This window comes from Macaca nemestrina, chromosome 13 (genome assembly GCF_043159975.1).
Source record: "Macaca nemestrina isolate mMacNem1 chromosome 13, mMacNem.hap1, whole genome shotgun sequence".
Taxonomy (NCBI): Eukaryota; Metazoa; Chordata; class Mammalia; order Primates; family Cercopithecidae; genus Macaca; species Macaca nemestrina.
Genome location: NC_092137.1, coordinates 29,041,446 through 29,065,843, shown reverse-complemented (window position 1 = coordinate 29,065,843; position 24,398 = coordinate 29,041,446). Strand labels below are relative to the sequence as shown.

General features: G+C 49.1%; 1 protein-coding gene across 4 annotated transcripts in view; it reads right to left on the bottom strand.

Annotated features, from left to right (window-relative positions):
* Positions 1-4,148: 4,148 nt before the first annotated feature.
* Positions 4,149-24,398, bottom strand: part of TOGARAM2 (TOG array regulator of axonemal microtubules 2) — a 78,338-nt gene continuing 58,088 nt past the window's right edge. For 3 of the 4 annotated variants that reach the window (XM_011737881.2, XM_011737880.2, XM_011737883.2), the window contains 6 exons: positions 23,438-23,555; positions 22,930-23,024; positions 20,678-20,870; positions 19,556-19,772; positions 10,881-10,967; positions 4,157-4,627 (listed from right to left, as the gene is read on the bottom strand). In XM_011737881.2, coding sequence (XP_011736183.2) covers positions 4,350-4,627; positions 10,881-10,967; positions 19,556-19,772; positions 20,678-20,870; positions 22,930-23,024; positions 23,438-23,555 — 988 coding nt within the window. In that variant the 3' untranslated portion in view covers positions 4,157-4,349. Of the gene's footprint in view, positions 4,628-10,880; positions 10,968-19,555; positions 19,773-20,677; positions 20,871-22,929; positions 23,025-23,437; positions 23,556-24,398 lie in introns of all 4 variants that reach the window. The other variant, XM_011737879.2, reaches the window with a different exon arrangement.

Here is a 24,398-nt window from a genome sequence, read left to right as displayed (position 1 = left end):
GGCCGCGAGGAAAGAAGAGCTTCTGGGTTTACTTCTCTGCGGGGAGGGATGGTTGTGAAGGCATATGAAGAAAGGGGAAGATAGCTGGAGTAATGACAGGCCCCAAACAGAGAACAGCTCCCTGTTTTCGTGGCCTTATAAGTACTTACAAGTACCTTATAAGAATGTTCTTATTCATCTTCAGCACAGCCAGGTGAAGGTGGGCACCGACGTCATCCACACACGAGATTGATATGGAAAGATCAGAGAGGTTGACAGATGGGCCCCAAGCCGTACGCCAGCAGGCCACAGGCCTGACTCCGGAGCCTGGACTCAGTCTCTGCCGTCAACCCCAGAACACTCTAGGGCTGTGAGGTAAGGGGAGCTGGCAGGCCACGAGCCCACAGGGCCTAAGCCATGGCTAGTTTCCTTTTTTATCGGACTTTTTATTGTGGTTTTTGAATTCACCCAGCCATTAGAATCACCTGGAGTTAAAAGAAAAAAAAATACAGCTGCCTAGACCTCACCTCAGACCAAGTGAATCAAAATCCCTGTGGGGTGGGGGTAGACCTCAGTATTTTTTAAGTCTTGCCAGATTATTCTGAAGCACAATGAGAGGGGAGAAACATTTATTATCTCAGAAGGTAGGAGATAATAAAGGGAGGAGAAAACAGAATGAGATTTTGTTCCCGGACCAAACTGAGGGTCGGGCTGCTATTTCTCGTGGCTCAAAAACAAGATACAGATGAACCGGGGAGGAAGAGGGTTTATTTCTGTAATTGGTTACAGGGAGAAGGCCTGGAAAATATCACCAGAACAACTCAAATTACAAAGTTTTCCAGAGCTTACATACCTTCTACGCTACACGTCTGTGTGTAAGTGTGCATTCATCTAAAGACACAGGTGATTAACTTCTTTTAATCTGTAGCTAAGATCTAAGTCCTAAAGCCCTTCCTCTGGAGCCTCAATAAAGTCACTTAATCTAAATGGGTCCAGGTGCTGCGGTGATTACCCTTATCTTGTCTCCTGCTAAATCATGGAGGTTTGGGGAGTTCCTTCAGACCCCCAATAAACTTGTTTGTGGAGGCCTGGGGAGTTTCTTCAGACCCCTAATAAAACTTGTTTAATCCTAAACGGGTCCCACTAAGAATTCCTCATTATCTCGTCAAGCTTCAAGGCCCAGGAAAGGCCCAGGCAAAACTCTTGGTGGGCTTTTGTGACATTCCAGCCTTTGTATAAGGGCACCAGCTCTCTCAGCTCTTAATGTTTAACTTAACCACTCACTCCGTATTGAAACGGTTGTTATGGAGGTCTGTGTTAGTGAGACCTGGCCTGCCACAATGGGACCTAGAGGAAAAGTTTCCCAAAATCTGAAAAAATTCTACCTGATGTAAAAGGGAGTCCTGGCAGTTACAGCTCTCAGACAAGTCTTCAGTCTATGAGTCTCACTCTAAACCGAGTACACCCATTTTTCTAAGAAACAAAATGAGTTTTTAAAATTATTTCTCTTCTCTTTTCCCTGTTTCCCCTTGTTCCCCACTTCCTACTTAGCTCTTTAGAAATGCAACTATAAGCTTTTACCTCTTTCACCAGACTCTCCCTACAGGGCAGTTTCATCTGTGCTTAGAAGCTCCAGAGCAGAACTTGCACCCACCAGGAAACTGCCTGGAGACACAACAGTCAATTAATAACCCAAAGTATGCCCACTATGAAACTCCCTCCCACCTAAAGAGCTTCAGCCACCTTTATAACCTCGTTCTGCCCACAAAGATGCCAACTCGACCACCCGTTACATAAGTCATCAAAGCAAGTATGTGCACTCCCCCACCTGCCTGCTTCCTCTCCTGCATGCCATTCACGCCAGCACCCCACCCCCCGCTTTAAAAGTGACCGCTTTCTGCTCCAAAACCCACTCAGTACCCTTCAAGGCAGCTTCTTCCCCTAAACTAGTTTTGGAATAAAAAGTCAGTTTCTTTATACCAGCCCTCCCTTTTGTTCATTGGAGTCTGCAAGCAGTGAGTGACTGAACCTGCATTTTTTGTTACCTGGAGAGAGAGAGAGAGAGAGAGAGAATCTTCCATCATTAGAGGCTGTATTCCCACCCCCAAGAGCATCTCAAGTAACTGGAGTTCCTGGCCGCACACAGAGCCAAGCAAAGGATGTGTGGGCTCAGCTCCAGCCCCAGCTCTCAGGACAATCTTCATTTCCCATGACAGTCCATCCCATTAGATTCCCACAGGTATTCCCAACAGGCCCAGGGCCAGGTTACCAATATGCTGTCTTCCCTTTGTTTTCAAAGTAATGAGGTAAGGAAATCTTTGGAGACGGAAATTTCCCAAGGTACACCGGAGCCACCCAGTGCCTCCCAGCAGCGTCACGCCACAGGTGTGATTAATAAAACCTGAAATAATGAGGGAAAAGAACAGTGCAAAGATGTATTCTGCACTTTTCCAGTGTTTTCAGCTGTTTTCAACGCCTCCACCCCTGAGAGTGGGTGGAGGCCCATGGGATGGGAAACCTCCTGTGTGAGAACAGACATGGAAGGCAGGAAGGCAGGACAGTGCTGCTGAGCTTCATTTCTGCTGTCAAAATCCCCGCCAGACTCTACATCCCTGGCCTCCTAGGGATCTAAAAAATCCTGAAATGTTCTGATATATTCTAGGATAAAAGCAGAAAATGCAAGTCTCCTCACCTAACCAAAAACATTTGCTCAGATGACAGGCAAACGCAATTCATTAAATTGTGCAACACGTAAAACATTTACTGTCAGCCTCTTGGGCATTTTTGGAGGGCTGCCTGTCTAGCAGGCCTTTAACCTGGTTTGGTCAGAATCAACAAAGAGCTAGATGGTCGCAGGGAAGCCCATGCTGGGGTCACAATCAGGTGAGAAGCAGCTCACTGGACTAGAATTACCCAAAGTCACTCTTAAGCCGCCTATGACAAGCCCAAGGCCCGGGATGACTTGCATGCCCAGCCTCACCCCAGGGCTTAAGGAGGAGCCGGCCTAACTACACCTGCCACACAGGCAAGATGGGAAAGTGGCTTCCTCAGCCTGGCAGGGTCTGGAAATACATAAGTGAGTAGATTTGGGGCTTTCCAGAGCCAGACTCTCCAGGAGAGGCTCAGAACAGGGATGTGGAATGGATGTTAGGTCTAGGGGGCAAGTGACAGGGGAAAGAGGTTCTACTGGGGAAGGACAGGGGAGGCGGGCGTCTGCCAGAAAACTTGCTGGCATGAGGCTGGGCCCTCAGGGCCTCGTTTGCCTGCATCTGCCCCAGCGCGTGGCTGCAGGCTGGGCTCCCCTGCGAGAGCTGGGATGCTGCCCCTTCAGCCTTTGTCTTACCAGGCCTGCCTTGCCTATGCATTTGAGGTCACGGCCTTAGCTCTAACTCTTTCTGATCACACAGTTGTTAACCTGCCACTGGCCCCAGCCAAGGCAGAGCCACTCCTACCTAATGTGTCCAGAGCCTGAGCCCCAGACTTCCCTCTCCAACTGCCAGGACCCCATTTCACTGGCTGCTCCCCCAGGGGCCAACACCTTCCCTGCTTCCACAAGTCCTGGCCTATGCTGTGCCCACACGCCCCTCCAGGCTTCTGATGTGGCTCACAATCGCAGCCTGTGCAGTTTCAGAGACTCGGCAGCATCTGCATACCGGTAGCACTTTACGCTCTGCATGCATCTCCATTTAGGGTGTTTCGATGGCAAAGCATTGTCTAGTCCTCTTCAGAACTAGCCAGAACTCCAACTTCTAGAGAAGGCTTTTAGTGATGCAAATCTCAAATTCCACTTGTCTTTTGATAAGCTTCGCAGATCCCATCAGAAGGTTCCCACAGGACCAACAGACACGCGCTGCAGCTTTTGCAGGGCAGAAGCACGATGTCCCTGAACACATTTGTTACACTCACCTCCAATCAGACCCATAACAAATGGACTGGATTCCATGACCACCTCGGGCTGCGGGTTTCGGGAGGGCTTGCCCAGCAGCTCACAGATGGACAACTATCGTCTCCAGCGGGCTGCAGCTTGCAGGGCTGTGCTACCCTTTTTCTTCCTAACGCTTAACACTGTCTGCAACTGGTTTTGCTGCTGTCACATTTCATTTTGTTCATCACAAACCTAGTTACTGGAAAATTCTATGTGATTAAAAAAAGTACAAGATAATAAAACCTTAGGAAAATAAGTAATTCTTTTATTTCTACTTCAAAATAGACCATGTACATCTGGAACTCTAAGGGGGAAAGTAACCAGGAGAATATTCCATCACAAAAATAAGATAAAAAATAATAATTGCCCATTTCAGATCCATCTTTAATCCAGCTGAAAAGGGTATGAGCTGCCAGTTGTCTTGCTGTCAGGGGCCACCCCTCTGTTAGTGGCCTTGTGGCTGCCTCCCAAGGACTCCGAGTCTTAAGAGTTCCTGGAGCATCTTGAGGACGTGCTTTGGCTGGCTGGCGGCGAAGTCCAGTAGGCGGGGGCCCATGTGCTCCTGGAGGCTCCTGGCCAGCCTGCTCACCACCCCGCGGATGTTCCCGCTGGGTCCAGGCAGGGTGCCCTTGCCTGTGGTGGTGTTCAGGAAGTGCCAGAGGATGGGAAGGACATGCCGCTCTACAGCTTGAGGCTTCCGGGGGTAAACTGAGGCCACCAGCACTGTCAGGCAAAAAAGGAGAGTCACTTGAGCCAGGCACTCTCTCCCTCTCCCACTTCCCTCTCTTGGGACACCAACTTTGTCCCCCAAAGGGCTGGCAACCCAGCAGGTGCAGAACCTAAGGATCATGACACATTTAGGGGCCTACGAAAATGTGTTAGTTTCTTTTAACATTAGTAGAAAATATATGAATATATCCAACTGATTTACATCTGTGCTTACACCAACCAGTCAGAAACTATAATTTTTAAAAGTTTTATGGAGAAAAGGGCACGCAAAGGCAGAAATATGCAGAATCTCTGACAATCATAAGGGTTCCTCCAGCCCAGGGAACAGGAAAGAGGCAGGCACACCTGGTTATAATCCTGCCGCCATCAGCTGTGTCAGTCTGAGGAAGCCACCTGACCTTTCTGAGCCTTTTCCAAACCCATAAAGTAAGGATAAAAATGCTGAACCAACCTCTCAAGTCTGTCAGAAATTCGATAATAAATATACATAAAGTGCCTACCTGTAGGCAGGCAGGTGACAAATAGTAACTATAGTAATACTGCATTTATCCACATCACCACCTATGGAAGTCCACACAAATACAGAGAAAAACTACTGGAGAGGGAAATCAGGACCCTCTCGCATGAAGCATGCTGGCAGACAAGACAGCTGGGAGGGGAGAAGCCTAGCACAGCCTCCCGGGTGCCCGGATGCCAAACCTCAGGACCAGACCAGCAGCAGAGGCATGAACGTGCTTGTGAACCAGCAAGCTCTACACAGACCATTCCAGTGATGAGCCCCCAAATCTGGTTTCCCAAGGCCCCCAACCCTCTCTAACCCCCAGAAAACCCAGAAGCCAGCTGAATCTGCCAACCAGCTCTTCATCACCTGAGTAAATGCCAGGGCTGTGGCCACATCAAAACCACATCAGGGGCTCTCCCGGGTCCCCAGAAGGGCTGCTCGGGCCTTCAGCTGTGGCCGCATTATCCTAAGCGCATTAGCACTAACGAAGCTGGCTTTGCGATTCACATGCTCTGCCCGTCATCCTGCCGAAGGATAAGTGCTGGAGCAGGCAGACACCACCAACAGCAGTGCTTTATGGATTCTGTGGGCCGGGAATTCTGTGGAATAGTTTCCATATCCTGGAAACTGCCTGAGCCCAGGGCTCAGAGCTTCACATCACAGCTCCACTTCATGCTCACAGCACCCCCAAGAGGCAGGATGCTTGTCCGTTTTCCAGAGGAGGAAAGCAAGACTCAAATCAAGGCAAAGGCCAAAGCAGAGGACAGAGGCCAAATCTGCCTGGACTCCAAAGTCCACACTCTTTCTACCTCACACTGTCCCCAAATTTCTAGGGATTCCATATTTCAGAGGCTGACCTGGAGCTTTACTTTTTATTTATTTATTGAGACAGTGTCTTGCTCTGTCACCTAGGCTGGAGTAGAATGGCACAATCATGGTTCACTGCAGCCTCGACCTCCTGGGCTCAAGTGATCCTCCTGCCTCAGCCTCCCCAGCAGCTGGGACCACAGGCATGCACCTCCACGCTCAGTTAATTTTTTTTTTTACTTTTTTGTAGAGATGGGGGTCTCATTGTGTTACCCAGGCTGGTCTTGAACTCCCGGTCTCAAACAATCTGCCCATCTTGACCTCCCAAAGTGCTGGGATTATAGGTGTGAGCCACCATGTTTTATTTTTCATGAATCTGCAATTTGTCCTTCCTTCACCAGGACCACATCCTCTAATCCCCTAGGATATCTTCCCCTGAGAGCCCCACGGGTCCCTCTGATTTCAAAGCCAGCCAGGAATAATGAGGAACCAGGGAAGATGCCCTGGGCCACCCTCTGGTCAGCCTCACACTCTCTTGTGACGTTTCTCAAGGAATCTTGGCTTTGAGGCAGCACCCTCGGAGCTCTTACAGGGAACCTCCGAGGGTCACAGTTCCCTCAGAGGTGAAGGTGGTCCTGATAACTGGAAGGGCAGGACTGTACCCTGTGGGTCACCCCAGCATTCCCAGGAAAGGATCCTGGAGGAAAGGGCTTGGAGGAGCTTTATAAAGTGGAGTGAAGAGGTACACTGGTTGGAAAGAGTTGAGAGTTCTGTTCCCCGTGCTTGAAACAGGCTGAGTGGGAAGAAAACAGGTGACAGGAAAGCAGTCCCTGTCAGCCGCAGGGTGGGAGATGAGGGGAAACTAGAAGGGGGACAGTGAGAGGGAACCACAAGAAAATGAATGACCCTGAGTAGCTACCTGCACTGAATAACGGTAACTCAAAGGTGTCCTCAATCCCTGTGGAATCTCACCTGCAAAAATAGGTGAGAACACAGAGATTTGTATGCCCGTGTTTATACCAACCTTTTTCACAATCGCCAAAAGGCAGAAGCAGCCAAGTGTCCATTGAGGAATGGATAAACAAAATGTTGTATGCACATTTAATGGAATGTTATTCACCCTTAGAAAGGAAGGGGATTCTGGCCAAAGTGCTGTGGCTCAGGACTATAATCCCAGCACTTTGGGGGCCCTAGGTGAGTGGATCACTTGAGGTCAAGAGTTCGAGACCAGCCTGGCCAACATGGCAAAACCCTGTCTCTACTAAAAATACAAAAATTAGGCCGGGCGTGGTGGCTCACACCTGTAATCCCAGCACTTTGGGAGGCCGAGGCGGGTGGATCACGAGGTCGGGAGTTCAAGACCAGCCTGGCCAACATGGAGAAACCCCATCTCTACTAAAAAAAAAAAAAAAAAAAAAAAAAAAAAAAAAACCAGAAAAAATTAGCTGGGCATGGTGGTACGTGCCTGTAATCCCATCTACGTGGGAGGCTGAGGAAGGAGAATTGCTTGAACTGGGACCCAGGAGGCAGGGGTAGCAGCGAGCCGAGATCATGCCACTGAACTCCAGGCTGAGTGGGAAGAGAACAGGTAACAGAGCAAGACTCTGTCTTTAAAAAAAAAAAAAAAAAATAGCTGGGTGTTATGGTGGGCGCCTGTAATCCCAGCTACTCGGGAGCCTGAAGCATGAGAATGGCTTGCACTGGGAGACAGAGGTTGTAGTGAGCTGAGATCTCATCACTGCACTCCAGCCTGGGTGACAGAACGAGAACCTCTCTCTCAAAAAAAAAAAAAAAAAAAAAAAGGAAATTCTGACACCTGCTACAACATGGATAAATCTCGAGGACATTCTGCTGTGTGAATTAAGCCAGACACAAAAAGATAAACTGTATAATTCCATTTATATGACATACCTAGAATAGCCAAAATCATAGAGACAGAAAGTAGATGGTGGTTGCCAGGGACTGGGGAAGAGGGAAATGGGGAGCTAGTGTCTAATGGGGACATAGTTTCTGTTTTGCAAGGTGAGAGTTCTGAAGATGACTGCAAAAATCATGGACACTTACTACCACTGAACTGTACACCTAAAAATGGTTAGGGTGGTACATTTTGTTGTGTATTTTAACACAATTCTTTTAATGGGGGGTGCTGTGGTTTGACTGTGTCCCCACCCAAATCTCATCTTGAACTGTAGCTCCCACAATTCCTACGTGTCATGGGAGGGAGCCGGTAGGAAGTAATTGAATCATGGGGGCAGGTCTTTCCAGTGCAGTTCTCATGAGAGTAAGTCTCACGAGATCTGATGGTTTTATAAGGTTATAAGGGGGAATTTTCCTGCACAAATTCTGTCTTCCTTGCCCCCATGTAAGATGAGTGGCATGATTGTGAGGCCTCCCCAGCAACATGGAACTGTTCATCCATTAAACCTCTTTTTCTTTCTAAATTACCCAGTCTCGCGCATGTCTTTCTCAGCAGCGTGAGAATAGGCTAATACAGCAGGGAAAAGCGAGAACTATCTCAAGAACCAAACCCAGGCACGCACCCTCCACCCCCATCCCCACCAAAGGCTGGAGGCTCCACCTGCCCCCGACAGAGCCCCCTTCCCCATCCTGCTACATTTGATCCACTCTTGCTCCTTGAATTCTCTTCCACAGAGTGAGGCATGTTTACACCTCAGCCCCCAGGAAGCTCACTCCACGGGAAGAGTAGCAGTCCCCACCCAAACTCAGTTCTACAGCTCACACCACCCTCTCCGCTCACGTCTTGGCTAATTGAACTCAGGCTACTTCAGAGCCACATTCCCCAGGTGCAAGGATGTGGCAGTCACCTGGCTGGCAGGTGTTGACTTTTAAGCTGGCAAAGATGGCAAGGCCCTTCTGGGGGCCAGCATGAGGGAGAAAACCCCATTAAACTCAAGCTTAGAAGCAGCTGAAGTAATTAGCAGAAGATTTACTCCTATTAAGCTGTGCTATTATTAGTCCTCGCCTGTGTCAATAAAAATTTTCTTCTCTGTTCCTGGTGGACACGGAGTTAACAGAAGACCTATGGAGAAGCTCTTGCTTTTGAGGTCTCTTGGAAATAGACAAGAAAAAATTACAGTAAGTGGATAAGGTGAAGATACTTGCCCACCTCTGGGCCCTGTAAACTACCCAGACAAGGACAGGTAAATCAGAAAATGCTGATTTTGAGCAATGGCAAAGGGTTCCGTGTCTGGTGTCTAGGACCATCTTACTTACCTACCCTGTTCTCCCCCAGCTCACCTGCAGCCGGCCCTGCCTCACTCGCACCTGCCTTCCCGTAAGGTAAGAGGCCACTCCAGGAATGCTGGAAGGATAGAACCCACACAGAGGCAAGGCCAGGAGCTAGAGATGGGGCAGGGGAGAAGCTGAAAGGGCAGCTAGTGTCGAGGTCCTCAGCCATGCAGCATGTGCTGGGCCTGTCTCTGAATGCTCACAGCTGGGCTAGGAGGTGAGGGCAGCAGAGAGACCAGTGATACCATGTGGGATGCAGTCTTGAGAAGTACACGGGAAGAAGGTAATGCCAGAGCCAAGCAAGCATCCCCCAGGTAGAGGAAGAAGAATGGAGAAGGCTTTCCGGGCAGGGCAGCCACGTGTGGGCAGAGCAAGAGGCTGAGACTGGCCACTGTGTGGAGGGTGCATACAGGCACCCAGGAGGCAGTGTCAGGGCGAAGCAGCACAGCACAGGGTTGGGGGCTTGGCTCTGCAGCCAGGCTCTCAGGATACATCCTGGGTTCCTCACCAAGGGACCTTGTGCATTTCACTTTTCTAAGCTCCATTCTCCTTTTCTCCACCAAGTGGAATCTACATCCTCCTGGGGGTTGGTCATGAGGATTCAATGATCCAGTGCATAGAGCTGGGGGTGGGAGGAAGGGGGCACATCCTAGAGCAGCAGTGACAGCTGTGGGCCACATGTGGACCTTCCCGAGGCAAAGGAGGAGGCTTTGTGCAAGCAAAAATGATCATGAAACCAAGATAAGTAACCTGCCCAAGGTCAGGGCTGCTGGCGGCAGATGGGTGTGTGGACACCTAAGCCTGTGTCCTTTCTGTGTTGCCACCTCAAGGATCACAAGAACAGATTTCGGCCCTGGAATGAAGTCAGTTGGACTTCTCCTGTAGACTCAAAGCAGAAACAGGATTGGAGTAACCCTTCGTTAGCTGGAGCTTGAGCAAGGCTGAGTAGATTCAGACCGAGGCCCCGTATCCACATAGTACAGTCCCAGCACTGGCCAAGGGGTCCTGTGGGGTTGAAACCCAGCTGGTGCCTGTTTGCCAGGCTGTATATGCTAAAGGCTGCACATGGCAACTTTTTCTAATTCTCTTGATGGTGCTGTCAACTGACCAATCCATATGCACCCACTAGGCAGTGTCTATCTGGAAAGGGAGGCTTTTTCTGACTCACACAAAGGTACTCTATAGGCTAGAAGCAGCCTTGTTTGCAAGGAGGAAGAAACGCACACAGGTTGAGTGTCCCTTATCTAAAATGTTTTGTACCAGAAGTATTTCAGATTTTTTTCTGATTTTGGAATGTTTTCATGATACTTACCAGTTCTACATCCCTAATCCAAAAATCTGAAATCGGAATTGCCCCAATGTACATTTTCTTTTAATGTCATGTCAGCACTCAAAAAGTTTCAGATTTTGGAGCATTTCTAATTTTCTGATTAGGAGGATTCAACCTTTAACAGTTTTTTAGAGACACTTTTGCTTTTGTACAAACCTACCTAATTTTGATCAAAACAAAGATTGTCTTCTGGCAATATGGAGATTGTCACACACACAAAAAAAAGATTATCAGAATTTTAAATGATTGGGGGGGAATTATTTCAGGTCTAAGATAACTGGGTGAATGGTTCGACCACAGGCCAGGAGAGAACAGAAATCTACCGGGAGGCTGGGTGGGGTGGGGCTGGGGGTGCTCACCTGACAGGCGATCGGTGACATCCAGCACTGCACGGCCACTCAGGAAACGCACCCGCCCAGCAAATGCTGGTAGAAGGCACAGGTTGTCTGAAAGAGATGGGGGATGTCAGTGGCCACACTGCTGGGGACTGAGTGACAGCGCTAGGGGTTTGTAGGGCCACATACTTACAGTGCCTGCATGGGGATGAGGCCTTTGGGGGAGCTGAATTAATTTTTCCAGGTCACAAAGGGGCCACCTAAAGTGAATGTATGTAGCGTGTTTGGGAAAGAATCAGTGGCCTGAAATAGCTAAACTGGCTCCCAAACAGGCCTCATTTATTCCCACAGATCTGATTCATATTGCCTCTGCATCTCAAAATTGCCATGAGTTTTGGGACAAAATAAAGTAGATAGGTAGGTAGATAGATGATAGAAGATGAATGGATGGATGGATGGATGTTGGAGAGAAGATATTGGAGGATGGATAGATAGAAGATAGATAATAGAGAGGGGTGGATGGATATACAGATACTGTTTTATGGAAAACGGAATCACTGAGCCATGATTACACAAAGGTCAGTAAAAGGTTAGGATTAAAATTCAGAAAGTATAGCTCTTCTCAAAGCCTGAATTTGTGCTTTAACCACCAAGATGTACCCACAGCCAGTGGTGGTTTATTTCTGCAGTGAACACATACTGATATCATCTATGTAATAGGCATGGAGCTAGAAGCCAAGTAAAACCCAGTACTCCCATCCCCCTCAAGAGGCTCCTCTGACAAGCAGACGGACGCTTAGACATGAACCCTGACACCGGGTGAGAAGCACTGTGCTCTTGTAACCAAGAACCTGCGGGTCTGAAGCCAGGGTGACTGACTGGCCCTGGTGGGCCCAGGCTCTCCCCATTTCAGCACCGTCAGTCTCGAGTCCCGGGAACCCAGGATGCTTGGTCCTCCTATCCAGAGCAGAAGCACCCGGCTGGCTCTGGCAGGGTCCGAGGAAGGAGTTTGTGGGTTGAGGAGCACGTATTATCATCAATGGTTTATAAATGACCTCACTGCCCGGGCCTGATTTTTTCCTTACTTGTAAACTCCAGGTGGTCTGAGTCCCAGACCCAGCATGAATATACTTGCAAAGATGGCTAAGTTTATCATCTATATGCCCCAATATGTCTTTCAGGAGGTTTGGGGAAAGAGGGATTTTAACCCTTTTTTAAAAATTGTCCCAGTGCCCCTGCCCCCAATCCCAGCTCCACCAACCATCCAGCCACACCCAGCTGCGAGGCGCAGCTCCCTGGCTGCCCAGCCATGCCCATGGGTAAAGCTCTAGGGACTGAGCACCACCCCCTTCGTATCTTGAAAGAACTGAAATAGTATGAGTGTTTATTACAGAGATGAGCCACTAATGGTGAAAACACAAGCAAATGGGGTGAGGACGTTTCCGGAATAAAGAGGCTCTCGGGCTCCTTCATATTCCTGAAGTCAACTGCAGCAGGACCCCATTTCTACTGAATTTAGAAGCCGCTCGTTCCTCTCCATTCTAGCTGACACCTCCTGGTTTCTCAAACTATTAAACTTGAAGAGCTGCATTTCTCACAAAAACACACAAGATGAGAAAAATGGGGCTGTCCTAGAAAGGTGTGCTAAGCTGAGAAAGCCACACCATCCTCAGAACCTTCTCCTTGTGGACTGCAGAGAAACCAGCACGCCAAGCTCCCAGCATTTTGCCACCACAGTAGTCACAGCTTAATTCAGTAGCAGGTGGGGCAAGTAACAAAATGCACTTTTCAGAGATGTGGCTTTGGGGCTTGCCTGCACCTGTCAGGGAGGTGAGGGTGGGTGGCCTGTGTGGTGTTAACATAGCAGTCCCAGCACATGTATCCTGGGACCCAGGAGCCGACCACCTCAAGGCCAGACTTCTCTTTGCAAGGGTCAGAGTTTTTAGAGCTCTGCACGAGGAAGTCTTTCCAGACTCACCTTTTCCAAGTTCCTTCAATACCTCAGCACAGAGCCCCTGCATCCCTGGAGAGGTGCACTCAGTGCTTTGTTTTTCTCATCAGGCAAAAGTTTAGCTAAGACCTCATCCCTGCTTCCCTTGCTCTCCTCCTGAGGGATACACAGGAGAAAATGTACCCAGGTACATCTCTGCTGTTTGCAAAAGCTCCATCCACCCATCAAGAGGCTTTAAAATAATTTGTCCTGGGAGATAAATGAGATGCCAGCTTCTAGAATATTGCAATTAGCAAGATAAGGTCTCAGGGTGCGTTGGTAAAGCTGTCAGTTGCATAAGAATAGGTTTTCATATGAATGGCACCTGTTTGTTTCCAGGTGTTTCTATTTGTCCCACCCCTATCATTTACCTGGGCTCAGATTTGAAGACAAGGACTTCTTCCTCCTTGGTCACTTCCCACAATGCTCAGTCTAGAACATTCTCTAATGTAAGGAACATGGCTGTGCTTTGGTCAAGGATAGGCTGAGGTAAACACCCAGAGTGACTCAGCAAGTTTAGAGTACAGACGTATAACTCCACTTGTTATCACAGCCATAACATGGGAAGGCCATGCCTTGGCCCTATGCCACTATGGTCTGTAAAAGGCATAATTGCCCTGCTGACACTGTGCAGGCTTGTGTGTGCCCAGAGAGAGAGTGAAGCTACTGTCCCCTGTAAGAGAGAATGACCATCTGCAGATGGACATGGAGCCAGGAAACGGCTTGTGTCCAGAGGGAAAGAGTTAAGCTGCTGACCCTGAAGGCAAGGGAGAGCCGGCGCAGCTGTGTGTGGGAGCCAACAGACTTAGCAGCTGAGACAGGGCAGATGGTGTGAGAGTAAGCTGCTGCTGAGAGCTGCTGCTGAATAAAATCATCTTTCACCTGCCTGCAGCCCCCTGAGTGTTCTTTCTGCTCATCCACCCACTCCCTTCAGACCTCAGCCTGAGCTGGAACCTGACCCTGGACACGTCTAGACCTGACATGTAGACACAGCAGGGACTCGCGCTTCTGGCCCCAAACATCTCCTCTCCCCAGAGCCAGAAAGAAGTGAACTTGGGGAACACTTAAAAATGCACATCCAGCAGAGACCCATGCCAGACCATGCTCCTACGGTGCAGAGCGCACTGCAGGTGCTGAATAAATGCTCGTAGTGTGCAGGGCAACGTCAAAACAGGACACAGTGTGCCTGGGCTGGTTTATGAACCCCAGAGCACTACACCCAGGCAATTGGCCTGTCTTTCCACTGGCCACTTTTAGAGTGAAGCCTCATCTTCAGGTTACCTCCAGGTTCAATAAGACACACTAAAGCATAGCAGTTATAAGAGCTCTGAATACAGATTGCCTGGGTTTGAATCCTGGTTCTTCCATATTTTACTGTGGAACACTGGACAAGCCACTTAGCTGCTCTATGCCTCAGTTTACCCATTTATAAAATGGGGATGATATTAATAGCTTTCTCATAAAGTTGCTGTAAGGGTTCAATGAACAAACAGTGCTTAGGATAGTGCCTAGAGCATATAATTACTATGCAAGTATCAGCTATTATTGTTACTATTATTACCTTAAAACTCTGAGAGCCCAGCAACCATCGTGGTAGAGAGACCAATGAAGAGGCTAGAATCTAAGTTTTAAAAGCTGAAAATCTACACTCCATTAGCCTAGCCTGGGGCTTTCCTAGGCTCCTTTTCTGCATCACAAGGAAGCAAACACGGGCCTTGCAATGGAGAAAAAACAGCCACCAGCCGCAGCTCAGAGACTCTGTCATTCCTAGGCTCAGACTCCCCTGTCTACAATGGGGTGGAGGTCTAAAGGGCCTTACGCCTGTCCCATTCAGCCAAGCCCTGAGGCTACTGGGCCACATCATCCTCTGGCTACTGGGAAGCCAGAAAAGAACTTTTAAGAAAGTGTAGGAAACCTAGTAACAAGGACAGTGGCAGCAAAGAAACTGGAGTCAGACTGGAGTCCCCCAAATAAGCACAAGACTTGGTAAGTAATGACATGCTGGTTTTACCAGATTCACCATGGCTGCCAACACTAGGTATGTTCATCTAAAGAAAAAACTGGGACTGACACACTTGCACAGAAACACACAAGCTATGGTGCAGCCACCTGATGGAGCTGCTAAAAGTGACTCAAGGCCGGGCGTGGTGGTTCACGCCTGTAATCCCAGCACTTTGGGAGGCCGAGGTGGGCAGATGACCTGAGTTCAGGAGTTTGAGACCAGCCTGGCCAACATGGTGAAACCCCATCTCTACTAAAAATACAAAAAGTAGCCAGGTGTGGTGGCGGGAGCCTGCAATCTCAGCTACTCAGGAGGCTGAGGCAGAAGAATCGCTTGAACCCAGGAGGCGGTGGTTGCAGTGAGCCCAGATCGCGCCACTGCACTCCAGCCTGGATGACAGAGCCAGACTCCATCTCAAAAAAAAAAAAAAAAAAAAAAGTGACTCAAGAGTATAATCATCTGCAAATGCTTATGCTCTGATTTTTTTAAAAGCAGGATGCAAATCCAAACTTATAACACAACTGCTGTGCTGAACCCCTATTGACCCCCATTTATAGAAAGGGCATCTGGTTCAAGAGGCCAAAGCAGAGACCCAGAGCCAACAAACAAGACACGGGGTTTTATTAGGGGCTTACATAGGGGGAGAGAGTCTAGTGGCAGTGGGCTGAATGGGAGAGCCTCATAGCCCAGTGGCGGAGGGCTGGGCAGGAAAATCGCAACCACTTGCAAACAGCATGCAATTTATATAGCATTTTCACCTAACACCCTCCACCTGGCAACCTTCATTTACCCCCAAAACTCAGGGCCTCAATCCCCTGTATGGCTCACGTTCCAAAGGACAGGTCGGGGGCTCAGGTGTGCCTCATAAACAAGGAACGAATCTCTGAGTTGGCCACTCCCAGATTCCCTGGCTCAGAAAACACACTTAGGTGTGTCTGCCATTCAGGATCACTCTAAGGGGATGCTTAAGTTATTGCTATCAGCTGCATTTACCCTACAACAATGTGCACAGAAAAAAACTCAAATTGAGAAATGCCAAATGTTAATAATGGTTTCTCTTAAGAGTTGGGACTATAAGTGAGGGATTTTTTTTTCCCCCTTTCAACTGTTTTGTATTTTCATTTTCTCAATAATAAGTATGACTTCTTTACAGTGGTAGGAGTGAACTTTAGGTTTTTTAATTAACTAGAAAGACTGCCTAGTAGCATGGGAAACTGGGTAGTGTTAAATGAAAGAAGCAAAATCAGAACTGTATTTACATTATGATTTTTAACCAGGGAATTTGTATATAGACAGACAAAAATAGAAGAGAGATTTTTAAGCAGTTTGTATATTGGAGAAGCATCACGGATGCGTTTTTAAATTCCATTAACAATATAATGTTCATATGATTTATATAAGGTAATAAATTTAAAGTCAGAAAGCAAAAGAGCAAAAGTAGACTTGAAGCCACCCCCATTCCAGGCTTATCTGCTCTCTCTAGTACTAACCAGGGGCTGGAGTAAATTAAGAAAGTTCCTTTTGGCACAGAGAAGCTTGAATGCTGAGGTCTGATCAGGAGAGGATGAGCTGTCAGCAGCCTGATGTTTTAATTAGCGAAGTTTCTTCTGTAACTAATCCAGTGACAGAACCCAAAGACAGAGCCACCCAGTTCTACTCAGGAACTTCTTGATCCCAGAATAATTCCCCTGAAATCAGAAGGTCTTGGTGCTGAGTAGAAAGAATGCCACTTGAGCCTTGATCCCAGAGAGGCCTCAAGGCTGGCAGTGACAGACGGCGGAGGTCAGGGAGCAAGCTGCCAACATGTCTCATTCCTTACTACCTCCCATGAAAATGACATGGGCAAAAATCCTCACCTGCTCTGCCAACCAATCCTCCGTTCAACCCCAGAAACCAAGGGATTAGAAGAGATGATGTTGGCTTCTTTATCACTGAATTCTAGAATTAGTGAGTTCTAGAAGGTCCCCCAAGAAGGCCATCCTCCCAGCTTGGCTGTGCCATCTGGATTTTATGCCAGAAGGCATCCTAGCTTGCCATTATTCTTGATCCCCTTGACCTCCAGTTTTGCAGGAAATCAACAGTAACCTGCTGAGCTGTTGCTTTGTGACTTTCCACATTTAAATATTTCACAGCATGCAACAGTTCATCTCCAGCCTGGAGCCCAGAATCTCTTACACAGCATGAAGAAAGAGGTTTAGGGGAAAACTCCTTCCCATCAAAGAAACTGGATCATATCCAACCCAAGCCACTTCCAGGAGGGGCCTCAGGTGTTAAAGTTCCCCCAAGAAACCACTAGAACCACCAGGCTCAGCTCGGGTGATTTGGGGGGACTTCATACCCCTTCTCTTCCATCCGATTTGATGCACTCTCGGCTGCTACCACCCAATCCCCTGGGACAGCGGGAACTTTAGTTACTTCCATCCGCAGGCCAGGTTCAGACCATGACAGGCAGATAAGAATCATTCCCAGAGATGGATTCTACCCTAGGTACTCCCTGGCAATGATGAGTTCCCCTTGTTGGTAACCTACTCCCTCCAGTTCTGACCTACATGGATGTAGAAATCAGCTTGTCACTTCAAAGTTAGGAACACTTTCAAAACCCGTTTTGCTGGCTGGGCTGAGAGGGTGTGGCTTACAGCAAAGTCATCAGGCCCAGATAGCCCATGCCTCACCTGCTCAAAAATTACCTGGATCCAAAACAGTATATTTGGCCAGACACGGTGGCTCACACGTGTAATCCCAACATTTGAGGAGGCCGAGGCTGGTGGATCGCCTGAGGTCAGGAGTTTGAGACCAGCCAGCCTGGCCAACATGGTGAAACCCCATCTCTACTAAAAATAAAAAAAGTTAGCCAGGCGTGGTGGCACACACCTGTAATCCCAGCTACTCAGGAGGCTGAGACAGGAGAATCACTTGAACCCGGGAGGCAAGGTTGCAATGAGTCGAGATCGCACCACTGCACTCCAGCCTGGGCAACAAGAGCAAAAATTCCGTCTCAAAAAAACAAAAACAGACAAAAAAAAAAAAAAAAAACAGTGTTTTACCCTTTGCGCTCCACCAGAGACTTTTGCCAGGGATTTACTGGACTCCATTCATCCCTTTGAGGCCCACACCATTCCATTCCAGCCTGAGCGCTGACCTATGGATTAGAGAGGAAGACAGCCAACCCTTCATCTTGCACTAAAACCTCTGACTGATGAACCACAGGGTACCATACCCATGGAAGCCCTGTCCTGGAAGGAAGAACTGAGGCATCTTCCTAGTAGCTACAATCCTGCTACCAGGTGAGTTCAGATCACAAAAGCAGGCCACCCCCAGGCTCTCCTTTCCAGGACGCCCAGTCTAGTGGGAGTACAGCAGAGCCCCAAATAAGAGGGACCTGAGTCTTGTGACAATGTGAGACACTAGATTCTGTTGCCCAAAGCACCACAGTTCCAGCGAGCTCAAGGAGGCTGGCCTGATGGCAAAAAGTGGTAACTAAAACACCTGGAGGGGGAAGAGTTAAAAATTCCTCTCCCCAGACAAGGATGCTTATCCTCTTCAAATAGCTAAAGCCTATTTCGCTTGGTACAGGTTTTCCCAATAAATCCAAGGCCCATGGTGATTTACCAAGAGCCTTGGTTATTGGCAACAGCAATCTCACTTACCCAGAGCAACGCTGAGAACAAGCCGTAATTTAGAGCTGGATTTACATTGTTTGTTCTACAGCAACAAACTCAGCAAATCATAAATTCCCTCTGAGATGAAGAGCGGAAATTGACAATATTTATGAACTCAAGAGGCAGAGAGGGACCTGACCAGGCCTTTGATTTGTAACTGAAACTTTTCCTGGAGCCTCCAGCCAAGGACATGGTGGCTGTCCCAGCCCCAGGGAGCTGGGCTCGGGCCAGGAAGCAGGTGTGTGGGGGGCGGGGGCAGCAAGTGTGTCAGGAGGTGTGTCCAGCCTCTCTAAAGGATGGTCTTTGGATGCTAAAGCCAAGACGTTGCTCTATGCTCATCAGGACACACAGCAACAAGGCAAACAGGCAGTTTTCAGGCCATGAAGCAAGGCTTGTTTGGGAAAGCTCATCCTTATGCTGGGCTGGCCATAAGTCCACTCATGTGCTACTTTCTCCACACACCCAAAGTTTGGAATTTGCACTTTGATCCACGTACTGGATACACCAAACATCACCTTCTATCATCCATGAAAGGAATAAGAAAACACAAGCAGATGCACCAACATTTCCCCTAACATTCCAGAAGCAAGATGTCGTACCGAGAAGCTCTCACCTTTCCTGATGTCTCTTCCATAGCTCCCACCTTTTTTCCTTCTATCCTCTTTCCCCTCCCTCCACTTTCCCTCCCTGCCCATCACAACAAACCCCACACCAAGCCCCGGCCCAGCTTCTCAGCACTCCTGACTCACTCACTGTGGTGCCTTGTGGCCCTGGGGGGGTCACTGCCCTCATGTGTCTATGAGGATGCTGGACTGGATCATCTCCATATCACCTCTACTTCCAGTCGTCCAGAGGTGTGGGTGGCTGTGACATGGAAAAGCTCACCAGCCAAGAGCCTTGGAGGCTCTGGTTTCCACCTCTGCCCTACACAGCCTCTGGTGAAACACTTGGCCTGGGAACCAACCAAAACTTTATCCACCTTGCAGATTTCCAAGCAGGAAGGTGGACATGGTGACCAGAGCCACACAGGCCCAGGTGGGACACTCACCCAGGCTCTCAACCATCGCATCCAACACAGCCACAGCAGCAGCATATATCCCCGAGTTCTTGGAGTTCAGGTTCTCTGCAACAGCGATGATGATGGAGAGCAGCATGGGGTGCAAGTTCTCTTTGAGGAGGGGGATCATCTTGGCGAGGGACTCCAGCGCCCACTGGCTCACTTTCTTGTTGGAATCCTGAAGCCTTGGGGTGAAAGCATCAAAGACCTATTGAGGAAACAGAAACCAAGTACCCATGGGAACCCAGGCTGGGCGGGACTCTCACAGTGCCGGCAGCTTGGAGCTCACCCGGCCCAGCTGAGCGAACTCAGCAGAGACTCCTCCTGCATCCCCGACCTATGCCAGAGCACTCTCAAAAACAAAGAGCTCGCCTCCTCAAAAGGGTGGGCAAGAGGGGAGGAACCGACAGGCATTGAGCACTCATTGCATGCCGAGTGTCCAGGGCATCTTGTTAGTTGCTCTGCAATCTCCTTTTTACTGAAGGATCTCCACAACCCATGGAGCACATGTTACCACCCCCACTTTCCCATAAACAACAACAACTGGGGCTCCAAGAGGTTCAGTGATTTGCCTGAGATCACACAGCTAGTAAGAAACTTGGATGGAAACCCAGGTCTGCTGACTCTGAGCTGTGTCTTTGCTCAGCTGTGTGACTGTCAGCAGCCTCGCTCCACCAAGAAGCAGGCGCCACCCGAGTGTTCAGCCTGTGAAGGGCTTGTACCTGCTCCTAACACACCTGTCCAGCCATCACCGCCCAGTCACCTGTCCAGCCACATGCTCTGCCCCCAAACATGATGCACCTAGCTCCCCAGAAGCAACCCAAGGCCTCACCATAGTATCCTCCACCTCTCCCTCCTACCCTCCTCGCTGTAAATCTGCTAGAAGGACAAGAGACATCTCTGAGCATTTCCAAGGTGCCGGCAGAGGCGGTGCCTTTGCCCACTCAGCCGATTCCAGGTAGTCTCCATGTTACAAAGACCAACTGCATAGCAAGTGCTCCTTACACCCCGAGAGGTCTGACACAATGTCCAACGCCATTCAGAGTTTTCAAACTTCAAGCTGCACCCCCCAGGGGAGAGACAGGTGGGAGAGTAGAAGCAGGTGGTGCTCACCTGGACCAGGTGGGCAGCGACGAGCTCCGGCTTGGCCTTGCAGAAGTCCAGGAGACGCCCCACGCCTTCCATCCGGGACCGGAAGTCCTTGGCCTCCAGCAGCCGCATCAGCTCCCGTAGCTGCTCCACCATCTCCCCGCTGCCCTGCAGCATGGAGCGCAGCCCCACCAGCCTTGGGCCATTGGAGCTGAACCTAGGTAAGGAGCATGGCATCTGACCCCCAGGGAAAAGCCCAGGGGAATGAACCCACTTCTGGTCCCATGCCACCTCCTACAGGCGGGTGGGGCAGAGAGGAGAGTGTCACCTGCAGCTTAGTCCACCCCCAGCTTCCCTCCACCTACAGCTTGTTACCCAGGGCCCCATCCCCTTGTCAGGGGTCAGGGCTGTCTCTTCCTGCCTTTTTCTCTTTTCAGAAGATATGTAAGCAATGGGGAAAGTCAGAGTGAGGGAGTGGCTATCCACAAAAGGATGACTGGTACACATTTTTTATTTTTATTTTATTTTATTTTTGAGACAGAGTCTCATTCTTGTTGCCCATGCTAGAGCTTAATGGCACGATCTCGGCTAACTGCAACCTCCACCTCCTGGGTTCAAACGATTCTCCTGCCTCAGCCTCCCACGTAGCTCAGACTACAGGCATGTGTCACTATGCCCGGCTAATTTCTGTATGTTTAGTAGAGACAGGGTTTCAGTATGTTGGCCAGGCTGGTCTCGAACTCCTGACCTCATGATCCACCCACCTTGGCCTCCCAAAGTGCTGGAATTACTTTTCAACTGGTGCACATTTCATGTAAGAGCGGGGAAAGACCTTGGAGGTCATCACGGCCAACCTTCTACCTGGCTCCTATATCCTGAGCCATGGCTGGCTAGGCTCTGCTCACACTCCCCCAGCGACTGGGGACATTGTAAAAAGTCCCATTTTCTTACGCTGGGATCATCTGCGCATCACAGCCCGCTAACCCCTTCTAGCCAGCATGAGAACAGCTCTGTGCAGAACTACTACCTTTCAGCTCCAAGCCTAGGTCATTGGCTCATGCCCTATACCCCGGTCCTATCCAGCAGAGCCCACTGTCCCTCATTCTGTGATTCACTCCTGCATTCCACACTCATTGTCTACTGAGAGCCAAGAGCTGTGCTGAGCACTGAGAACTGTGAGATGAGAGCACAGCCTTTGCCGTTAGGAGCTCACAGACAATGAGAGATAGATAAATTAACAGGGTTGACAGAGGTATGACGAACAGGCCAGCCTGTCACCCTGAGGACATGGGGGCACAAAGTGGTCGAGCTTCCTGGAGAAAGCGACAGGTGAGCTGAATCTTGCAGAACCAATAGACATGTTCTAGGTGTAGATGGCGCCTAGGATAAGCAAAGGCACAGCAGGGAGAGAGGATGTGGAGGGGCGTGAATACCAGCTGCTCTTGTGTTTTGCTTATCCCAGGTGCTGCTCTGGTCAGGCTGAGAGAGGAAGAGTGGGAGAGGGGGCAGGAAGTTACCTTTGAAGAAGTGGGCATGGGGTTTCCCTGGTGCCCTGCTAGGGAGTTCAGATGGGATCAGCCCAGGACATTGCAGAGGGGCTTCAGTTTTAAGCACAGGCGTGACCACTGGACTCCTGCTTGGTTTCTAACTGCTCCCAGCACCCCCACACCCCCTCCTCCCAGCCTCTCAGTCCATGCCTTCTCATCTGCCTTAGTTCAGGCTGGGCCTCTGAACTAGTCCCAGGCTGGTCACTCTGGTGGTTAAAGGATCTGCTGGTCTAAGCGAGCGGGGAAACACTGAGCTCACGCAGAGAGATCTCTCACTGAGCCCACACAGAGAGCTCTCGCACTGAGCCCACACAGAGAGCTCTCGCACTGAGCTCACACAGAGAGATCTGTCACTGAGCTCACACAGAGAGATCTCGCACTGAGCTCACACAGAGAGATCTGTCACTGAGCTCACACAGAGAGCTCTCGCACTGAGCTCACACAGAGAGCAACCACTGATGCTAGTGGAACCTCACCCATTCAGCTGGGACTGCAGGAACCAACTTCTACTGGCATATGCTCCCAAGCCCAGGATTTGGTCTCCCTGGGATTTGGGTTGAGGGGGAACACATCCTACAAATTCATCTATTAGTATTGCAGACCCAACTAGGTGTCAGCGGTACCCCAGATCCATGTATCCACCCCAGAGCCACCCCTGGCCATGGGCAAGCAGGACACCTCTGTCAGAAGTCTTAGATGTGAAGCCCAGAGAGACAGGAGCAGCCATACCCCTCCTTGATGGGCAGCCCGTTCTCACACACCACCAGACTCCTCGACACCTTGAGGCCTTTGGCAGAGGGAAGTTCATCATTATCTTCTATTCCCTTGAAAAATACACACAGAGCATGAGCCAAAAGGAGTGGCCCTCCAGGGAACTGCCAGACATTCTAGTGGAGACATAACGGCAATAATCCCTTCCACCTAGGAGAGCTTCAGATGTCACAGTTGAGCCTTCCAGAGCCCTGAAAGTAGCTGGGGCAGAAATCAAGATCCCCAGTTAACAGATGAAGGTGTGGAAGCCCAGGAAGCCTCAAGGAACATAGGCAGTGTGGGGGCAGAACCAGGTGTGAGCACAGAGGACAGAAATCACATCTATCTCACCTATCAGGAGTAGTGGATGAAATCAATACCTCTGGAATCCACTCCCCACTCCCCTGACCCACTCGAAGGCTGCCAGGCTCAGCACTGTCGCCCCCACCCCCAAAAGGCCATGACCCACTCATGCCCCACAACTCACCCGCTGTTTAATGGCTGCCATGACCTTCTTCAAGTCGTAAGGTGGGAGAGATTGCTTCAGAAATGCATCAAACTTAGTGTTCGCCATCAAGATATTCACCATCTTCCGGCCATAAAATCTGCCACAGGAGAGACAGTAAGATAAAGAAACAGCTCGGAAATGCATAATAAATTTGCTTTACAGCTTTACATAATCTTCCTAATTAAAGAGAGTTTTTAATACTTTTTCTAATTACGAAAGCAATCCCTACCCAGTTAAAAAATAGATTAATAAAATAAACATCATCCATAATCCCATTACCAAGAGAAAATCACTATTAAATTTTCACATATTTTCCTATAGTCTTTTTTCTGTGGCATTTACTTTAGTTGACATCAGAATGTATATACAAGTTGTATTCAGCTTTTTCACTTTATCATTCATTAATCATCTTCCCAAGTCCCTTAAAACTCTCCATAAACATCCTTTTTAATGGCTACAAAATATTCCGTTGAATGGCTATACCAAAGTGTACTCAATTTTGTTCTTATATGGAACATTTAGAAGTCTGAGAAAGGGTAAAGTGGGACAATATAGGAGGGAGTAGTTAATCTACCTGATGAACAGTGGTGGCAGGTGAGGGAATCAAGGAGGGCTTCATAGAAGAGGTGACCTTTGTGTTGGGGCTCAACAGATAACTAGGAGTTCACAAATGGGGTGGGATTTGGGGTACATTGGAGGAAAAGGGTTATTTAGGTCTATAACACAGTGTGACATGTCAGCAGGGGGGATATGTTGGAGAATAGTGAGCAGGAGTTGGACACAGGAAGCAGACAGGCCAGAGGAGAACACAGGACCCTGTTTAGGGAGACATGAAGGAGTTAAGACTACCTCAGTTTGCATGCAATAGAAAGCTGAAGAATGATTCAATTTGTACATTAGTCAAAATGTCTCTAGCAGCAGTGCAGACGACGGATCGGTG